The 14,751-nt window shown below is 36.8% G+C and overlaps 1 protein-coding gene across 10 annotated transcripts in view; it reads right to left on the bottom strand.

The window, feature by feature from the left end:
* Positions 1 to 14,751, bottom strand: part of SOX6 (SRY-box transcription factor 6) — a 263,900-nt gene that overhangs the window by 64,299 nt on the left and 184,850 nt on the right. For 7 of the 10 annotated variants that reach the window (XM_050335392.1, XM_050335389.1, XM_050335390.1 and 4 more), the window contains one exon: positions 2,411 to 2,560. The exons of 2 other annotated variants lie outside the window; for them this stretch is intronic. In XM_050335392.1, coding sequence (XP_050191349.1) covers positions 2,411 to 2,560 — 150 coding nt within the window. The remainder of the gene's footprint in view (positions 1 to 2,410; positions 2,561 to 14,751) is intronic. One more of the 10 variants, XM_050335391.1, reaches the window with a different exon arrangement.

Raw genomic sequence — 14,751 nt, 5'->3', positions numbered from 1 at the left:
CTTTTCACATAAAACTGCATAACATTTTAATTCTTCCTGACCTTGCAGTGTGCACAAATGTCCACACCTGTTTGGAGTCCAAGTGAGAGCAAAAACCCAAAGGTAACAAGGGGTGTAGTCCATTCTCCTGTTTTGTGGCCACGTTTACATGGTGAGCTGTTTCCTTGCACAGATGTAAAGTGGCTTCAATAAATTTCTCTAAGAGTTCAGAGCCCCATTCAGACTATGAAGTTTGCCAGACTACGTACTATTAACATGTATACATACAAACCTATGCTACAGTGTTCAATTTTTAAATAATTTTCCATCTAGTACTGGTACAATCATGAAAAAGCTCTAAACACTGACAGAATCTGTTTGTTTGTGCTACATAGACAGCATTCCCATTTCTGAAAAGCTGGTCACTGACTTAAGAAAAACCTATCATTACTTTTTGAAATACCTGACTTCTGTAAAAGTATTGCATTAGTTCTACAAATAATGCATGTAGTTTATAGAAACAACTGCTTAAAAACAGAGAAAATATAGAGGATTTGTTAAGCAATGCATGACCATCAAAACTGCCATGTCTAACAAAGGTAACAATTTGCAATGACTGAATATATAGGTACTGCTTTTCTGCTAATAATTTCTTCATTAGCCATTTGTATTTTTTCATGCAAAGAACTTGTAGTTTATCTTTAATATTTTCAATGAAATAATGTGCTTAATAAAAATAAGAATAAAAAGGCTTCGTTTCTATTAATGTATACCTCAGTCCATTCAAGTTACATTTTGCAGGGAAACCCCCAAGAATTTGCATGTGGTCAATTTTGTAATAGGACTCAGCTGGCCACAAAACTGGAACAGTATTGGCCTTGGTTCAAGAAGATATGTGCTTGAATTTAACCAGGGAAAATTTTACTCATATAGTAAAGGTTTGGTTTGGTGTAGATCCATTTGGCTCACTCACTTACAAAATTACTTTTTCACATTAAAGTAGTCAGTAGTATATTCTCAATACCATAAATCACTGGCGTTAGGTATCACTATACTATGGCAACTTTGCTGTAACAGTTGGGCTTTGCTTTTGGTGGCTTCTGTATTGACCGTAACAATCTCTGCATATGTGGTAAATTTCCCTGACTGCTCTCAAGCCTGGCATTGGATTACAAGAGGTAAAATATTAGACTAATACACATCCACAGCTAAGTAAAGTGAACGCTTTGCTAAATAAATGTTAGATCTGGCCATAATGGAATAGTTTTTATTTATTACTACTCTCAGCCTAGCAAAAAAGTGTCATGGAAATTTATCAGTCCAGGCAGAAATATCTACTCAGCCACACTTTACCACAATGATTGATGATAATGAAAAAACAAATGATATTTTACTCTCATGTCAAAAAATGAAGGGAAAAAAAAAGAAGAAACCCTCACCTTAAGCGAGTAAAATCTTCTCAGGGTGGTTTGAGGCTAAGGACCGAGTGCCTGTAAGGTGTTAGCAGCCAGCAAAAAAAAAGGTATTCCCTCTCTCTCCCCACAAAGTCACTATATGCCATCTCTAGATTCATTTTAATAGTTCTGCACTCACAGTGCCATCATTAAAATTGGTAAAACATGTGAATGTTGATGTTTCTTTAGAGTTTGAAGTAAATTGTTTCTGAATTCTGGTCTCATGAAATTCTGAACCACCACAGGAGAGCACGACAATAGAAGTCAGCCAGTTCCACCCAAAGGTACTGGCGGCACCGCAGACTTCGCGGGGCACACGATTTTCATTTCAGGCTGCTGGCAAATGCCATGTTGTAGCTGCCTGGTTCCAAGGAAGTGAGAATAAGCACGCACAAGCATTCAGCAATGGCTCCAAACCAACAAGGAGCAGCCCGGCTGTCAGCAGCTGTGTGAAATCAGCAAAAGTCAAATCAATCTGCAGCAACACAACATTTTCCCTGGAGTCCTGACTTACATGTTATTTTTATGTGAGGCTTTTCCAAAATTGCAGAATTAAGTACAGATAAGAGATTTGCAAAATAATTAGAAGCCCTGCAGTCTCTCTCTTACCCTAGCCATACAAGCTAGCACCACATTTTAAGATACTCACGAGTTCAGCGTGAAACAACTCATGAAATGGACGCCACTTATGCACATCACTAGATTACAAGCTGAAATCTTGAAAATATCACATTTTACTGATGAATCTGTTATGCTGCCTATGGTAGGAAGAGGGACGCCTGGTATTTCTGGAAACAAGAAGTGAAGGCTTTCTCTTCCCTTCTCTGTACAGATAATACAGCACTGAAACTGAACTTTCCTATTTGAATATTGAAGAACTGTAATGTGGTTCAGCTTCCAACTGTTAAACAATTAAAAAGACCATTTGATTTCACTGTCCTTTTCAAACACCGACTAATTTCTTTACTGAAAAATACCTTAACTTGAGTTACCGGGCTGGTCCCTCTCTTCTCATTTTTCATCCCAGTGGGTGAAAGTGCCCCTGTCGTATTTGGTGGCTGTGGAGTAGATGGCATTTTGGCTCCAGGAGAAACTTGCATACTTGCCAGCTGAGCTGCATACAGTTGCTGGAAGACAAGATGATATACATATATTCCTGCAAAAACTCCTAAAAAAAGAAGCTGTAAATGTACATAATTTTTTTTTCCTCTGGTGTTTCTTCTCTTAAAGGAGTTATAGATCTTTTTTAGCTCTTGTTTGTGGCTTTTCCCTTCTTGCTATTTGCAAAAAGGGGAAAAAAAAAGGCTAGAAAACACTCAAACACCAATATCTTTTTTCTTAATTCGACTTCTGCTGACTTTTCTTCATTTCTTTTTTTCCTTCTTGCTAATGATGGCCATGGTATTGAGCAAAAAGTTACACTGTGCCTGAATATTAAACACAAAATTGATAATATTGTAAGCCTGTTTATAAAATGGAGGTCAAAAATAGTCAGAAAAAACAGTACTCCAGGTCTTTCTGTTCTTACCCAGAAATGACCCACACACACCAGAACCTCTACTGAGAGCTGACATAGGAACAGTTTCCTACCAAAAGGCAGTGCTGCATCTTCTCTAGACAGCAATGGAAGTTAAAGTAGGCAACAGGATATGTATCCATCTCTGTGTACAGTGATATAACTTCTATAAATGCTAATAAGGAATCTAGGCCTTAGAAATTCCTGTAAATCGTGATGAAAATACAAAAACTTTCTAGTGGAACTTTTCAAAAAGTTCAATGGAAACATAATGAAAGAAACATAATAAAAGTATATTAAAATAAACAGTTCCTACCACTAAAAGTGTTCACTGAACAAAATCAAATAAGTTTAATTTCTTTCCAGTGACCAAATTTAAACCCTCACCTTGAATCAGCATCATGAGTAATTCTTCTACCATAAACTGGGAAGATTCCAATCCCTCTTCTACCCATAGATCTATATAAACTTTGCCTTATTAGTGAGAAAAAAAACAGGTGGTTTGTATGTAATTTCCAACATTACTATCATTCAGATGGACAAATAAAAAAAATTACAGTAATCAAAAGCAGACCTTTCAGCACATGTAATTAAATGAAAGCTTAATAAAGAATAATTTGCAAGAGCCAGATGTGCTTATGTCATAATTGTTGCTTTCTTTGGAACAATTTTTCTAATATAACAAGCCCCCACAGAAATGAAAGTTACACAATGCTGTAAGTTCTGTGACTCAGTGGCGAGACGAATGTGTGAAGGAGGGGTAGAGTCACAACTCTGGGTGACAAGTAAAAACTGTTGTTTGTTTGTTTGTTTCCATCCCTCTTCAATACCACACAGATACTACAAAAGGATCACAGATTAATGTTTTGAAATCGATGGTGTTTAAATATTTTTGCCCATGTACCAGAATTTTTCTAAGCTGGAAGTTAAAAAATGAAAACAGAAAAAATTCCCAGCTATTGGTTATGTTTTGGAGAATGAAAAGGAAAACAGTAAGTGGTTTTTCCACCTACTACTTGGGACTTATTCCTTGTAGCATATTCTTCAGGTCAGTCTATGCTTGCTTAATAGGATGGTCTGCTTAAATGAGAGTAAAAAGCACATTTCACAAACTTTTGAAATCCTTCATATTCTCAGCTCAGAAATAATCAGGCACTGCACTATGGAAGAGATGACACAATAAACTTCAGTACAATTCAAAGAAAAACCCCAACAATAGTAAAGGCTTTCTGAGTGTTCTGTGCTTTGTCTATCAATACCTTTTTCTTTTTTTTTAAACTGGGAACCTATTTGACATCTTCTTCAACTACCTGAAGGAGATTACTTCTATTTTACTAGAAGCATACTAAAACTTTAGTACTTAATGTAGTTTGTACTGCACTTTCAAGAGCGTGAAAGGAATTCTGTGTAAAAAATAAACCCAAATTTATCAACTAAAGTTCAAAAGAATTGTCCTCTCCCTTCTCAGGTAAGCTATCAGGGCAAAAACCATGAATTTGTTCCTTCTACGGTACTCCATTCTTCTTAAAAGATAGAAGTTGATTGTTAATTATGGCAACCAACACAGTGTGGTGGCTTGAGCTAGGCAAGTAGCCAGATGCCCAGCCAGCCACTCTCTTCCTCCCCCACTTCAACAGGGTAAGGGAGAAAATAAGATGGGAAAGATAAATAAGATGGTCAAGATAAAGAAGGGAGATCCCTTACCTGTTACCGTCACGGGCAACAAAGATTTGTCTGGGGAGGATTAGTTTACTCCCATTTACACTGGAGTTGGCTGGTGAGAAAGAGCCACCCCATACCCCATACCCCATCCACTGACAGCACCCAGCCCTGGGCTCACGTGGCAAATGGAGTTTGTAGCCCAGATAGCCATGGCAAGTAAGCAAAGATGTGTTTGTGATCTCTAAAAGCTGCAGACACATGTGACACTAGTCAGAACAGGACTTGTCAATGACCTGATGCCTCAGCCCTACCAGGACTGGCAACAGAAACACCTACAGCACTTTAAGGGTTACAGAGTTAACATCAAGAAAAGTGGGCTGTTCTAGTGACTATCTAGGAAACTGTTTGATTTTGGAAATGCAAACAGAAAAAGTAGAATAAAATTAGAATTTTTCACCACTCCCCTCCCAGGGTGTTGAGGGCTGTATTGGCTGTTCTGCAAGTCCTGTCAGGGAGAAATGTTTCTAAAGCAAGACAGAGAATAAAAGAAATTTTGTCATTTATGTATCTGCATGTATGTATAATTCATGACTGGATTATTCCAAGGTCTTAGTACTGGCTTTAGTATGACATTTCTGTAAAGGCATTTTAAAACATAAAAGCAAATGTAAAAATAAGTAACAGTAATTAGCTTTCTGGTCTGCTTAAAACAAAGCTGTTCTGCAAATGAGTACAAATCTTGCAAGAATTCACACCAGGGCTAGGAACATTGCTGTGGACTGGGAGGCTTTATAACTTTTAAATATCAGTTTGTATGGGAAGCTAGGCAGTCTGGAAAAATACATGCATGACACCACTGCAGGGATAGAATGGATATTTTTGCAAATACCACTGCTGTGGCTCAGACAGCAATTTAGGACCTCACATTGGGATGGTCAGGTTGTGAAGCCTTTATTTGCAAGATTAAGGAGAGGAATAAAATCCAAAATTTGAATAAATGTTGACTATTAACTTTTAAGGTTCAAAAGCAAAAGTTTCAATGGAATTTTTTCAACTGAGATTCCAACCTATCAACTATTTTACTACTGAGTAAAAAAATAAAACTACGTCAAACACTGAAACATATCTCCTTTTTAATCTATTTATGTCTATACCATAAAGAGAAGAGCATTTCACAATCCTTTTGCTAACCACTGACTCTCAAGAAGGGTCTTGATTACAAATTAGATATTCAAAACCATCAAGTATTCATGATTGTTTTAAGAAGCCTTAAAAATATATAGCCTGGTTTTTATTTTTTTTAAGAGGTCACTAAGTTAGATTCTTACAATCCAGTTCCCAGCATCTGAATATAAGTAGGGCTGATTTTGAGTTACTGAGTGCTCCTGAATAGTTAACAATTTTAAAAACCAGCAGGCTTAAGGTACATGAACGAGGATGTAGCTTTACAGTTTTCAGAACCAGGTTTCTTGTAATGTCATGCTTTGATGCTGAAGAGTGGGACTTTGAAATGCCACGAGTCTCAAGGCAATGGCAAGTGAAGCACATTTAGAGCACCTATGAAGTTACAGGCTTAAGGACCTAAGCACTTACTACTGAAATCCTATTCCAGCTGTAATCAACTAATAATCCAAAAGTTGGAGGTCACTATGAGTCTGAATGATGTTCATTTACTCTAAAAAATTCCCCAACAAGTGGGAAAGTGCAGTACTCAGCATGTGTACAGAACAGCACAAGTGCACACTGATTTTTGTACCTGTAAACAGCAGAGTTCACACTAAGCTTTTGTTATAACTTAGAGCTACCATTTAAGAAGAATTAAATAACTAACAAATATAATAATCCAGTGGTGGTGATGGTATTTTCTGCTCCAGAAATTGGCTCTGGAATCGGATTAATGATTTCCATTTCACTTTTCTTATAAAAAGTATTATCCATGATCTAAAATTTGTCTAAAAGGCTATGAACCAATAATAGCCATCTTGACTGATCCAAATGTCAAGTATTTCTTAATGCCACCTAAGATTCACAATGCCTTTGAGAGATATTTTCGTGACACAGTAGGAAAACTGCCTTTGCTGCCAGTGTTCATTCATGCTTTACCAGAAGACAAAGGCCTTAGGTTCACACATCCCTCCCGCAAGATTCAACATTTTTCAACTAGATTTTCCAACTAGTTTTCAATAATCAAAACACTTCCACTGGCTCAGGCCCATTTCTCTATGACTTTTCCCTTGCACATAGGCCTCTGACATACCTGGACACATTCTCAGGTAAATGACACTGAGCACAGAAAAGAAGCACAGAGCAAAGCTTTCTGTGCATTAGACATTTCCCTTTCTTCTACAGTAGGAATATTCACACCTATCTCTTAGGCTGCAGCATCTGTGTCTAAAAGAATGAATTAAAATGAAGAATTTTGAGAATGAAATGTTACAGAATTGACACGTGGTGAAGAAAACAGAACGGGCCTTAAATCAGCAAAGTTGAGGATGGTTTGCACTGACAGCTTGTTAACTTTGTGACAGGCTGTTTTACCACCTAACACAGAATTATGATTGTCATGGAATCATAGAATCACTAAAGTGGAAAAGACCTCTGAGATCACCAAGTCCAACCATTAGCCTCGCTCTGCCATGTTCACCACTAAACCATGTCCCCAAGTGCCACATCCATATCATAACCTTCTTACAAGGGGCTTGTCAGTGACAGGTCCCATGCAAAAAGTTTTTTTCAGAAGATACTTCAATACACAGAAAGCGATTAACTTGTGCACAGAAGAGAGGCAGTTTCTTTAGACAGAAGATCTCAGGGAGGAAATAGAGAGAACAATTGCTCTCTATACAGGAACAAAAAGTCAAGGGCTAGAAACATTTCAACCGACTGTGCAGTGAGGGTTTGGTCACAGCAGCAGGGATCTAATTCAGATGTTACTCTTTGCATCAGAACTCTGAAGAAACTATAGCAAAGCCATAGGTGAAATACGGAGATAAAAAGAGTGGTTGCAATACTCAGTGTAGCAAATAATCTAAGTGTGGCTGATGAGAGCTGGCCTAGCACGATAAATTGCAATGGATGTTGCAACTGGAAGATGCATCACAAAGAATTTCAATAGAAGGTGGCTTGATTGAAGGAGAAGGAAGGGATCTGTTCTGGAAATTTTTACCCTTTTCTCTTCTCAGGAAAAAATGTTAAATTTTATGAACCCTGATTAATTCTAAATTCTTCCATTACTAAAAATGGAAGTCCTATGTTACATCTTCAACAAATACATTTGCTACAGTAAATGAAACTGAACAATAAAGCTACTGAGAATCAAGTGAGAATCCCTATTTGTCAGCATTTTAAATGAATTGTGCAAAGCTGAAATATCTTATTTATAGAGATGAAAGTTCAGCTATTTAGACAATGAGTAATTTGGTTTCTAAAGATGAAAAACTCTAAGGAGTGACTGCAAGTGCTGTTGAAATCCTGCACTACAAGAGGTAACGCAGTTATTTTTTCCATAGTATATTTAGTAAGTAGTGTTGCAAAGCTATAATACCAGAATTTTCCTTCTGAGTACATAACATGCAATAATAATACTTAGAACTATCTGATGACAAAGAGTTTTTACAAGTCCACCAAAACCAGCAACATCTTCACTATTTCCAGCACACATTTCTGAAAAGAAGCTACCAAAATAATAAAAATAAAAATAAAAATAAAAATAAAAATAAAAATAAAAATAAAAACTTCAGTGGGACTGCTTACTTTTAATTATTGGTGTAATGGTGTTTAAAATAAGCCTGATGTCAAATAGATTGAAGGAAAGAGAGTCTCTGTTTGAAAAAGCTTTTCTTCTGTTTGGAGGAAGAGCAGATTAGTGTTCACACCCATGTTTGGGGTGTCACAGATAATAACTATGGAAATAAAGGTTAAGTGCTGTCCTGAGACTGATGTCACAGGTACATATTTCAGTAGTTCAGGAAAGGTAAATTTTCAAAAAGCTGTGTAGAAGCATAAATATCCTACTCCAAAATTTCAGACACATCTTGATCTAAGTGCAAGAACTGTTTCTAAAGTCATATTAATTGTACACATTCCTTCCTATACTTATATATAAATACCATTTTTTGTATTTGCATGTCTCTTGCACTAAATACATTCAGTGATAAACATCAAGGTAAGAAATGGGATTATAGACTTATGTATATATATAAAAAGTCAATAAATAAATTAAAGACATACAGTTACTTTTCTCTTTCTTTTAAGATGCTTCTCATGTAGATCTTTAGAGTGAAAGGTAGGCTAACAGAGAATGACATCCAGAAACACAAGACAGCCTAAGTAACTCATCAGCAGCTTAACCATGTGACAAACCTAGAGGCAACTCAAAGGCAACTCCGGCCTTTGGAGTCTGCCAAGAAGCCAGATGCCATCACCAGAAAAACACCTTCCAAGGCTCAGCATCTGTGTCCTAGCAGTGCTCCCTACACAAAAGGAAAGGAGGAGGACAAGACAGAGATAGAAAGGTGCACGGAAGATTGTTAAAGAAATGTACAAACACATGATAGCAACTCTTATTTGAATTTGAAAAATCTTGGAAAATCAAAGTTTTTGCTGAAAAAAACCCAAGATCTCTTCAAATCAAAAGACTGAATATTTGATGCCAAAAGTGTATGTTTTCTTTTGTTTCTGTTACCTGTTAAAACAGTGTATTTTATAAATTTATTATGATGAAATTTGGATATCTCTGCTGCATTTTCTCAATTTTTCTAAGAAAAAAGTTAACAAATCAAAATAAGGTGAGTTTTACAGGTCTGTTACAACTATGGCCAGGCCCTCCTCTCAATTCTACATGTGCCACCATACAGACAATAAACAGTATCTTACTATTTAAGAACTAATAAGTATGCATCATCAAATTAACTCACAATTTTATGCTAACTAACTGAGAACTACTTGGCTTTACATGGGTATATCTGAAAGGGCACTGATCAAGTACGGCTACACAACATTGGAATAACAATTAGGGGAAAAGAGTTTCATTTAGAAACATGTAAATAATAATATACTGAAAATACTTCTTTTTCTCTACAGAATCCATATGCCATAATATATGTACATGGTTTCCCTGTAACATCATCACTTTTTCCTTTTCCCTGGTTGCACATGCCTAACGTGTCCATGGCAGACATAACATTCTGATTTTAAACACCCATATCACCCTGCTGCAGAGTTTCCTCATCATTACAGAGCATGAATATTCCCTACATCTTCTCATAATATACCAAATACCTTTGCAAAAAGGCGTTAAGGTGCAACACAAACAGGCAGCTAATGAATTATCATAACTAATGTCATAATAACAAAGATTGTTGCAGTGATTATTTATGTGCTTGCTGACTAATGTGCTCTCCGATTTATTAAAACCCAATATGTGCAAACAAACTAACTGTATTTGTAAAAATACAAATAATACATTTTGTAGTCGCAGATGAAGTCAGAAGCATTCAGTTTTCCCTATACCTTCATGAGTGCATCTAGTGAAAAAAATTCTTTCTTCGCTAAAATAATGATTTTACCAGTCATTCATACTCATTCACTTCAGGGTTTGGGGTTTTATTTTTAACTATTAGCACCAGTAATTTCAGTATTTGTCAGTTGCTGTTATATATATTGTCAAGGGAAATTTTTATGTGGCCCTAAATTCCACTCAATTCCTCTCTCCTTAGGAGACACACATGCCTGTATTGTTTCACTTTCAAGCAGCAAAGTAACAGTTACCTAATTTCACCACTGAGAGTCTGCCTGCTCCAACTTCTTTTACTGACCACAAATTCATTGTACTGGTTCAGAAAAAGAAAAATCACTCTCATCTCCTCTGCTGCCCTGCTGTGGCTAATGGCCAACCCATACCGAAAATAAAAGAATCTCTCCACATTTCAGATACTCTGGCTTGTATTGTTGTAGTACTGCAAAATAACAGCTTTATTTTGTTAAAAGGGCCTAACTTTAAGTGGACCATGGAATATTTATGGCTCTCAGTAGTCCTTTGAAAGAGTTATCTTATGTTTTTATGCCGATCATGGGTCAGAGGTTCAAATCAGCACTTCTTTCTGTCACTCCTTATATGTTTTACTATAATTTACAGCTCAGCAAGAGGACTCATAAAACAAAAGTGTCTATTTTACTTCAGCAACTAATTCTAGCTAATCAAAGCTTTCCAGCAAAACAACCCAGCATGAAACTCTGCGTGGAAAATATGCAGAGAACAAAGCGTTTTGTCAAATAACACATCTCATGATGTAAACACATATGTCTCTTATAGGAAATTTTATCGCTTCCACATTATCGGCACACAAAAGGAGCATTCTTGTCGCAGACCTGGTGCGACTGTGGAGCCATCGTCATTGGAAACAAGAGCCTGATTAGGTTCCCACACAGATATGAATAGATTTTCTTTTTTTAGTGTAATGCTGCCTTTCTTATTTCTTAAACAGACTAGTAATTGTGGCTGTAAAAACAGTGAATTGTGTTTGGACCACATTTGTTTCTTCATATTTTTTTTAGCTACCCAGTGACACCAATTATCCCATATGGTTGTCCTCTTCTGGAAAGTCTGAGTTAATCCACAGCTGTGAAGATGAAGACGCACCCAGCAGGCTCTAAATCTGGTGGGTCTCTTGTCTGTTAATAAAGTCCACAGTCTGCTGGACAGATGTTAGGAGGATCTGTTAAATAAGTCAGTGACAAAGACCCAGACTTCTGCTGGGGAAAATAATTAGCAAAACCATATCTAGTCTTCATAATTTTTCATTTCTTTCTTCATCTTTTGGAGAAGAAAATTTTCCTTACTTGACAGAGGAGTCCTACAGAACATACAATAGGTTGTGCTCAAAATATGAATGGACTAAAGGATCACATTCACATGAGTGAGGAAATGATAGATCTGAAGAAATGATAGATCTTTTTGTCCTTGACTTATTCTTTCATGCTGTGGTTCCTGCACTATTATTTTAATTTTGGGTTCATTCATCATATTATGGGGGGAGCCTGAGTAGGTATTTTCAGCTACAAAATGTCTATTTAAATTTTTAATGTAAACTGAAGATGAAATTACCATGTGACAAATTTTTGTTAAAAGTTATCAACATTACCTTTTCTTAAATAAAGGAATTACAGATGATGCTTTTTGCCCCCAAGGCTCATGTTAATGTTTGGTGTTGGGGGGGGGGGAGGGCTGGGAAACCACCATGGAAAAATGTGGAATGAGAAGATACCTGCAGCAAGATTCACGATTAGAACCTTATTCACTTCTCCCTATCCCCACCTGTTTCTCATCATGGCCTGACAGCTCAGACATCCAACCTCAAAGTCTCTCTCAGTTACAGTCATGTAAATTTGGAGAATTGTTACCTAAAATATATGCACCAGTGCAATAAAGAACTAACTTGCCTTCAGGCACATGTGCATTAAGGTGCTCTTAAAATCACTTCTGTTTCATTTGTAAACTGTATTTCTTGTTCTTGTGACCTCATCCTGCTTTGACGAAGTAGAAGTTTTCATCAAAACAGCTCTCTCTGCTTTGCTGCCTAAATGCAGGAACTTTCATGTAGGCATGATTCCTGAGATCATGCCCTTTAGAAATCAAAAGGCCTTGATTCCATTGAATTATGACAATTAAATGCAATCTCTCTGCAACTGCCTGTTCACAACCTGTTTACTGTAAAGCCGTGGACAAAGCCAAGAAACAATGTTTAGAGCTCAGATAAATTATCAAAATCACTGCAAGTAGGTAAGACAATGTATAAAATTTGGCACCTGGCAGTTGTCTCTAATATTGTGTTTGTTTCCCCTTAGGAAGTAAAGCTGCTGGTTTATGAGATTTGCAGCACCTTGACAAGTTTTCAAGATATAATGTCACCCCATCAGCCTATGAGGCTTCTGGGAATTTTTAATGAGACAGCATTAAAATCATGAAAGAAAAGTTTACTCACTGCAAAAAACATTAATTCAAAAATATATCTTAAAAAATTATATAATTACATGTAATATAATAGCATGGAATATATGTAGCATTTTGTCTATTAAAGGAAAACTAACTACTGAACTACTCAGTTCACAGTGCCTGTGATATTTAAATGAGACTTTCAATTATTTTCAATGTCACCAAGTCAAAAATCTAACCCTGTAAAATATAGGTACTGGTCCTCAGGCTCCCAGAGAGAAAACTATATTTCTGCCATGTCAGAAAACAACAAAGGGCAGTCCAAAAGCTGACTGAGGGGAACAAAGTAAAAGCTACTAAAACAAACAAACAAACAAACAAACCCAAAACAATTACAAAAACCACCACAAACACACACACCCAAAAAAACCAAACCCACATATATATATATATACAAAAATGAAAGTCTTCTGTAGAAAATATGGAGCTCTTGCTTTCTGAAGAACAATTCCCTTCTGAAGCAACTGACTGGAAGGAGAGGTAAAAATCCTCACTGACTTGGCGGCCGTGTCTCACCTCATTTCACTCTTTTTATTTTTTCCCCCTTTCCAAACAGACTGAGTGTTGGTCCTCTGAGAATATGATGCTAAGCCACTTTTCCTGTAGAGTTTTTAAACTGGGCCTCTGAGAAAGGGTTTGATACAATTCAGTGACTGAAGTAATACCTTTGTCCATCTGAGCATTAAATGGCCCATTGAAATACAGCTTAGTTAGAATTTCAGTAAATGGTGCTTTCTATTTTTTATTATTATTATTATTATTATTCCTTTCCCAACAGATTACAGCCTGTATCTGAAAATGAAGTTCAATCACTTTTGGTTGCCTCTCAGGTCAGGCCCTTTAGCCAGTGTTAATTCAATATAACCCCTTCAGGCTACTGGAGGTTAAATGAGAGCAACAAACTGGTCTTCTTCAAAATATTTCTTCATGCTCTCCAAAAAGCTGTAATCTGCTTGGGAGGGCCCTCATTTAAACACATTGGTCTTAACAATAACAATTTATTGGGGGTGGGAAGGGGAGAACCATGCTAAATGCTATTTTATCCAATAGCTAGTAATCACAAAACATTAAGCACCTATTTCCATGCAATATACAATGTCTATTGTGTTTAAATAACACACATCATAAAGGAAAGTGCTGCAGCTGACAATTTAGGCTGTAGCAGCACATACAGCAGAAATTTCTACTTGATAAAGTGAAACTATAAAGACTCAATGCATAAGTCAGACAGCTTCTATACCTAATATTCTTCCCTGCAGCTATTAGAAGTTCACATTTTTGTCTCTAGTAGGCATGAACATTAGTATACCTTCAATTTAATTTATTCAGTCACATTTTGTTGTCTGTTCCATACAATTTGACTAGAGCATGAAACTGGAAAGTAGCTGAAGTTGTCTTTTTTTCATCGTAATGATTTTAAATGAAAAAAGGGAGGGGTTTGTGTAAGCTATTTGTTTGCTGCTTTGTAAAAAGTTTCCTGAAGTATTCATAATAATTTTACTATTAAATCAGTTGAAAGAAAGCTTTTTAACACATGGTAATTAGTCTTGTCTTTCTGAACATGACTTTACTGTAAATACTCCTCCTTGACTATCCCTTTGTCCCAAGATTCCTTAGAAGAACGCAACCAAGCGATAATTCAGCATTATTGCTGCTTCAGTGCACTAATCGCTTAAAGAGCAGCAAGGACCCTATGTTTACTGCCACAAGGCTCCTACAGCCTCCCGGCCTAAGGCAGGCTTCCCAGCCCAGCAGCATCCAGATGTCAAGAGGAATATCCAGGTCCTGATGCAGCATGCCGCTCCATTCCAGTATGGCCTAAACATCTGTTTCATCTGCTGGCGAACAACCTGCTGAACACACTGAGACTGCCACACAAAGTAGGGAATTGAAGGAGGGTGGGAATGAAATACTGCAGTTTGCAAAGCTCAACATACGTATCACTAAAAAAACCCTATACAGACACAAAAATTGAAACAAAATGTTTGGAGCCCCAAAACTGGAGTTTGATCATTTGCTCTCCAGACTGAAAATCTATAGGCAAATATGAGGATCACTTTAAGAAAAAGCCCCTTTCTACATAATATAGGCTTAGCATTTTTTCCTAACGGAGAAACAGACAAAAATACATTAGCATCTCATCTTAC

Source organism: Myiozetetes cayanensis, unplaced genomic scaffold (genome assembly GCF_022539395.1).
Source record: "Myiozetetes cayanensis isolate MyiCay16 unplaced genomic scaffold, myiCay2020 scf6-25, whole genome shotgun sequence".
In the NCBI taxonomy this organism is placed as follows: domain Eukaryota; kingdom Metazoa; phylum Chordata; class Aves; order Passeriformes; family Tyrannidae; genus Myiozetetes; species Myiozetetes cayanensis.
The sequence above is the reverse complement of the archived record's forward strand: the minus strand, read 5'-3'. Positions and strand labels throughout refer to the sequence as shown.